This window comes from Egretta garzetta, unplaced genomic scaffold, assembly GCF_000687185.1.
Source record: "Egretta garzetta isolate BGI_Z169 unplaced genomic scaffold, ASM68718v1 scaffold234, whole genome shotgun sequence".
In the NCBI taxonomy this organism is placed as follows: domain Eukaryota; kingdom Metazoa; phylum Chordata; class Aves; order Pelecaniformes; family Ardeidae; genus Egretta; species Egretta garzetta.
The window spans coordinates 9,208-15,910 of record NW_009259528.1 but is presented as its reverse complement, the minus strand read 5'-3'; the positions used below and the strand labels follow the sequence as shown (position 1 = coordinate 15,910).

At 44.7% G+C, this 6,703-nt stretch overlaps 1 protein-coding gene across 1 annotated transcript in view; it reads right to left on the bottom strand.

Annotated features, from left to right (window-relative positions):
- The window catches only part of CWF19L1 (CWF19 like cell cycle control factor 1), a 13,850-nt gene that overhangs the window by 1,704 nt on the left and 5,443 nt on the right, over positions 1-6,703 (bottom strand). Inside the window, exons 5-9 of the mRNA XM_035893077.1 lie at positions 6,076-6,160; positions 5,086-5,226; positions 2,741-2,852; positions 998-1,077; positions 1-118 (exon numbers count right to left, since the gene is read on the bottom strand). The exon at positions 1-118 is cut by the window's left edge and continues 83 nt beyond it. Coding sequence (XP_035748970.1) covers positions 1-118; positions 998-1,077; positions 2,741-2,852; positions 5,086-5,226; positions 6,076-6,160 — 536 coding nt within the window. The remainder of the gene's footprint in view (positions 119-997; positions 1,078-2,740; positions 2,853-5,085; positions 5,227-6,075; positions 6,161-6,703) is intronic.

The window sequence follows — 6,703 nt, the reverse complement described above, 5'->3', positions numbered from 1 at the left end:
ACTTGGTCACTTCTTCCACCACCTCTGAAGGCAAGTCAACCACTGACTGATAGTGCCCAATAGGCAAAATCAAGACGTGATCAGGTAATAAGCCACCTTTGGCCAGGGCAAGATAGCACTAGAGTGAAACAATACACACCAGTTACTCACTGCAAGCAACACTTACTTACCATGCTGTGGAAATTTACTCTCTGGCTGCATTCTGAGTATCTCCCAGCCTAGCAATTCTGCCTCAGGAACAGGAGAGTCTTCTCCTCTATGTCACTTATTAGGGATTGTTTATTAGCAATTTATTAATTACTAGAGGAATGATTTTTGAATGCCAGAGAATGCCCTGTCTGCAGGAAAGCAGCTGAGTGAACTTCACCACTGTGGCTAGAATTTCTTACTATAACAAGAAAATACACTTGAAAATTGTTAACGGCTTTTAAAATAAGCCCATGGACAAACCTGTCCCTGTAACAGTTTGAAGTGGATTATGCTATACGGGAGCAAAAACTTCAAGCAAAGTGAACATACCGATGAGATGTACTCTGAGATATCAACTTTAAAGCTATCTTATCTTCTGTTTAATCTATACATAACAAAACTAGAACCAATCATCCCAGGGAGATCTGGCATAACTCCAGACAGTGCATCCCGCTGCCAAAGCAGGTCCCAGTTTACACTGGGTTTGTGCTGGAAAAGTTCTGCCAGATGGTAACATAAGCAAACCATGAGGGCTGGCACAGCAAAAAGTGTTCTGGTACCATAATCCAGCTCTGCTGCCAGAGCAAAACAGGGCCAAGCTTCATTTTTTAGAAGACTTCATCTATATACTTATGTCTTTTGTGGGGGAGACGCGAAGAAACTGAAAACAAAACCAAGAGTCAGCCTCAAATAAAGTTTGGTTGGTTGGCTTTTTTAAGATTTTTAAAGCGGAGATTGATCTTTCACATTGCCGTGTCTTAGCACGATTCTGCCATCATGTAGCAAAGAACATGCTACAGGTACTTACATGCGTGCCAATGCTAACAACCAAGTGCTTCTCAACTTCTGGGCTGGCGAGGCAGAACCAGCAGGGACCCGTGGGCTGTGCTTTATCGGGAGAGGAAAGAGAAACAAGTGTTAGCACAAAACTCATTTGTCAGAACAAGGAACAGAACAAGATCTGGAAGAGCTGTTATTTTCCAGCCACCCTCGCCAGTTGATGAAGTGCTGAAGATGTCAAAAGGACACAGCTCCTGGAAGCAGATCTGGTCAGAGAACTGGCACCTCTGAGAAATTCCAGCAAGAGAGGAGGTGGCGACAGTCACACCCTTGCTGACCGCCATTCTCATCAAGTGCTCTAATTTAATGGAAGAGTTCCTGGAATTTAGTGGTTACAGCTCACTAACAGGACAGCACCAGCAAATTTAAAACAAACAAATCAAAACCGAGGTGAAATTACTGCATAGGTACAGACAAGGACAGATGCTGTCAAACACACTTGTCAGTTCTGGCCTATTCATCACACTCAAAACACCTGGATTCGCACCCAAATCACGATACCTGAGCTGATTTTTAATATAAGTTGATGGCATTGATCAGCTAAGCCTCTCCTTAGGGTCAAACACTATATTCACATCCTCTGCAGGCTGTGTACAAGAATAGACAAGCAGCTTTGCAAATGCAGTAAATACGACGGGGCTCTCCCAAGAGCTGCAGGAAACCGAATGTCCAATTCTGGGGTTCATTTCTGAACAAAACAGTGTAACAAGGCTCTCTTCTCATGCTATCAAACTCCAGAAGACTTTGGAAGTTGTATGAACATGCACAATGGCACACTATGTCCTACAGACACGATGGGGGAAAACAAGAAAACCCCCACACATTCTTTCATCAAAACTGACTGCCATTACAGCCAGTTGTGCCTCTGCAGGCACGCATAGAGCAATGACACCGTGCTCGTGTCAGCGTAAAGTAATTTAGCCTGTAGAACTGTTATGTGCAAGGACTTAGTCTCATGTAACAAAGGCAACCAGACTTATCTATACCAGAGGCATTTTTGAAGAATGCCTTCTTACCCACTGGCAGTGGGAATAGCTTTCACAGAAACAAAGGGGAGGCCGACATCTACATTTGCATTTTAAGCCCAAATTTCTTTATAACCGAGACCAACATTTCTAAAGATACATGCTTGCAGCAACACTGTCACTGAGAAGTCATGATCCTTGAAGAGTTCATTTCCATTTCTTCAAGTCAGACAAACTCTAAGGAGATTTACAGCACAGAAATACAGAGGTAACAGAAGGGCTTCCTTCTTTCCCAGTTCAATAATACTTCGTGAATTCATAGCACAGAACAACTGAAGCGGTGTTTCAAGAACTCATCAGCTCTGCGATCCTGTAGTCTCTGGCAGTCCCTCTGAATGGAAACATGCTGCTTCGTGAAACTGCCTGTTGTCATGTTCCGAGGCCAGTCGGTTTCAGAGGGTAAACGGCATCAGCCCAAGCACCACCACTACCACAGATCCAGCTAGCTTTTAAACTGTGCTTTTGACTTCTCTTTCACTTATTAATTGTCAGGTCCCTTGTTTCCTACAAACCTGACGATTGCGGCCTCGGAACATGCAAAAGGATGTATTCCCACAGCAGCTAGTATAGCGACAGAGCACACTGTCAAGCTGACATATACAGCAAAACAGCCTGCGAAAAATGAAGAGCAAGATGGTCCAGTGCTTCACAGGGAGAGCTCAGGAAAAAAGCAGCAGTATACTTACGGGGTTTTTTGGCTTGCTTAGGTTGGGAGTTCCCTCTCTCTTTCCCATCTGAGGGACGTTTCTTTCCCTGATGCTTGTTCAAATCAAAGAAAAACTGACAAGCTGGTTCTTCCTGTTTAGAAAATGAAAACCAAAGGCCATTGTAACTGTATCACAGAGAGTCACAGTATGTGCAAGACTTTGCTTTTTCCTGAAGAGCATCAACAGCAAAAGAATCAATATCCTGGAACAGAATGAATTGAGCTCTCCCAGTAACACAGCACTTTGCCTGACTGGATACTCAGCCTCAGCCAGGAAAAAAAATTCTGGGACAGCTGCCCAAATTGCTAACGTTTTCCTATTTAGCCTTATGCTGAACATTCAGAATTGCTTGATTTTATGGATTATTCAAATCTCTCTTTCACTTGACAGTGCCAAAAGAATGTCTTTATTTTGTTAACCACTCGACAGACTCACACGGAGGCTGAAACCATTCGGCTATGTTGTTATGTACGGCAGAACACCATTAGAAGGCTTTAATGCTGCAGAGGAAAGCATATGGGAAAAGGACAGCAAAGAGCAGGGCTGCCTTGTGCAAGCTTAGCTTGGCACAGGAGCACAGCTGCAGTCTAAAATCCAACCCATGCTGGAAGAACTGGCATGTACAGTGGAAGCATTTTTCCCAGTAAACTTCACAAGCTTTCATGCCCGTCTTCAATTGGATACTGAAGCTCAAAGGTACAAGGATTTTTGCTTCCATCAAATTATTGACTGTTTGGTCATAATGATAAAGCCTTACTGCTGGGCTCAAATGCAGCAGCAAATCTCAGCTGGGGGCAGGGAGATTAAACAGCTAAAGGGATCAGGAGGTGTCTGTCACTCTCATGCCCACCCACGCCATCAGCTGGAATGAGACAGCCCTTCACTCTGTGTGCATGCTCCAGGGAGAAACACTGGGGAGCAGTGTTTGCACTTCCTATCTGGCAGTCTGTTCCAGCAAAGCCCGAGTCAAAGCCAAGTCAGGCTGACTATTACCCCTCCGCCAGTGACCTCCCAATTTGGTTTCTCTACATTACGTTAAGATGTACAGGCATAGGTATTCACATGTCCACATTAGTGGAGTATCCCACAGTGCTTAGGGGGGAAAACACGCTCTGCACAGGGAAATAATCTGAGTCTCTACACCAATAAACACAATCCGCTTGTCTGACGAGCAATTTACAAAGTTGGGGATCTCAAAGCTTCTGACATCAACAGCTCAATGTTCAGGCCCAGGAAGGAACCCTTCTGCCTTCAGGTGGCAAGCAACAGATACTTAGAGGAGCATGGAACTTAGGACACTTGAGGAAAAAAAACCCAGTACCCAACACGTAGCTCACCAGCATTAAGGGATACAGTGGAAAAGCAACATCAAAAAAAGTAGCACCCGAGTAGGCCTCAAATTTTCTCCCTTAGCTTGCTGCCAACTGCAAAGGGCTAATTTGTAGTCTACAAGCTTAGAAAGAGTAAGACCATGTGTGCTGAGGTGCCCACAGGGGACACTCCTGACAAGCAAGCAGATCTAACCACAGCATCACCATGCAGACCTGCAGGAAGAAGCATAGAATGGTTTGGGTTGGAAGAGACCTTTAAAGGCCATCTAGTCCAACTCCTCTGCCATGAAGAGGGTCATCTTCATCTAGATCGGGTTGCTCAGAGCCCGTCCAACCTGACCTTGAATGTCTCCAGGGATGGGGCACCCACCATCTCTCTGTGCAACACGTTCCAGTGTTTCACCACCTTCACTGTAAAAAATTTCTTCCGTATATCTAATCTGAATCTAGCCTCTTTTACCCCTTGTCCTATCGCTGCAGGCCCTACTAAAAATTTTGTCTCCCCCTTCTTATAAGCCCCCTTTAAGTATTCAAAGGCTGCAATAAGGTCTCTCCAGCACCTTCTCCAGGCTGAACAACCCCAACTCTCTCAGCCTTTCCTCAATAGGAGGGATGTATCATCCCTCTGATCATTTTTGTGGCCTCCTCTGGGCCCGCTCCAACAGGTCCATGTCTTCCCTGCACTGAGGACCCCAGAGCTGGATGCAGTGCTGCAGGTGGCATCTCACCAGAGCGGAGTAAAGGGGGAGAACCACCTCCCTTGACCACGCTTCTTTTGATGCAGCCCAGGATACAGTTGGCCTAAGAGAGGGCAAACTGTAACAAACTCCCGTGCATTGCATCTATACAGACTGGTTGATGCAAATAGTTTACATAGAACCCTGAAGTGTTTTGGACTGAAATATTCTAAGGTTAAAGCCAAACACTGTTCTAAGCTCGCTGAACACAGAGAGTGAAACCAGAGTGCACACATGGAGGAGACGGCAGCAGTACCTCGGCACACAGGGATGCTTTGGTCTTTGGAGCCTCCTTCTGTGATTTTCGATACGGATTTTCAGTGACATCCTGTGGCTGTTTCACCAGCTCTGCGGGGTCCATCAAGCTCATTGGCACAATGCTGAAGGCATAGAGATACTAGAACAAAAACAGACAGCTCAAGTGCAAGAACCTTTTGCCATGACTGCAACTCAGAAGAGGTCAGCTGTGAACTAAGCCACCCTGGAATAGTAACACACAACTTAGCCCTGCAAGAACTCAGCAAATCAGTGTTTAAGCTAAGGCAAGACATGAAAAAACCAATCGCTGTGCCAGTCTCCCACCCAGTGCAACCAAGAGTTTATGGAGTGCTTCCAAGTGGCTCACTCCTTTCACTTTAAAAAAAGATCTTTTAGAAAAGCAGCAGTGTATTCTACTTGAAAAAGTAACGACCTTGATCCTTGCCTGTTTCCACATCTTCTATCTGTCCAGAACTCCTGGACCTTTTTTTTTTTGTTACCAGGCCTGGTTCCTGTGCCTTCTTAACCACTAGCAATCTGTCCAATCTATACCAATAGTCTGTAACTTCCTTAAGAGGAGAAGACAACCAAGTTAAAAAAAAAAAACAACAAATCAGCCTCTTCCCATCCCACAAGTTAGTTATTTTCAGTGATCTGTGAGGGCTCCTTTGGGATTTTCCTTCCTTCTTAAAGCAGGCCATGCGAACAGAAAAGACATAAAGCAGCTGCGGAAGAGGAAGGAGTAGCAGCTTTCTAACCACTTTCTTCTGCAGCTACACGCCATTTGACCAGGTAGAGAAGAACCGTGCCTCAGAATACATCTTGCAGCCCTTACCCATGGGCAAATGTTATCTATTACTCAAGTGAGACAGATCCCTCCACTTCAGTCAGGCTTTAAAGTGATAAATGCTGCCCTCTAGCTAGCCAAAGCTGTACTTACTGCCCTATTGTACTTGAGAATAGAAGAAAGATTTAAGAGGGTCAGTACCTTTTTCTTGCTTGTATTGCCAACATCAGCAAGTGCAATAAACCTGCTCACGTGCTGTGGCGTCTCCTGTAGCACTGTGTGATTTCTGTAAGGAAGCAAAACATGATTGCACTGGCATATACAATATAGAAAAGGACAATGGGAAAACCACATGTCCTCCATGAAGCTACTTGGACAGCATGTCAGCTACATACAGTCTTTGGCCAAGAACAAGGACGCTTGAAGACAGACAGACTCATGAGCTCTAACATCTAACAGCTGCACAGACCAAAATGACACCTCACTGAAGTCCAAATACAGAGATGAGAGGACAATTCACTAGTCTCAAAACAGTTACAACTTGAAAGCATTTAAAGTGTGGAAAGGAGAATAATCTTACCCAACATTAACATCACGGCCTTAGTTTTATTTGTAGGCTGTTCTGACACCTACCTTATGTCACTAGTCACATTTTACATACAAAGTTATGACTGAAGACATCAGTCTCTTCACCACACAAGAGCTTTTCCACACTACATTTTCAGAGATACAGCCCTGAATTAGGCTGAACACTGTTTAAATGCGACTAAGGCCAACTAACTTGGCATCAGATTCACAGCAATTCGGACAAGTATTGTCAGCAACGGCA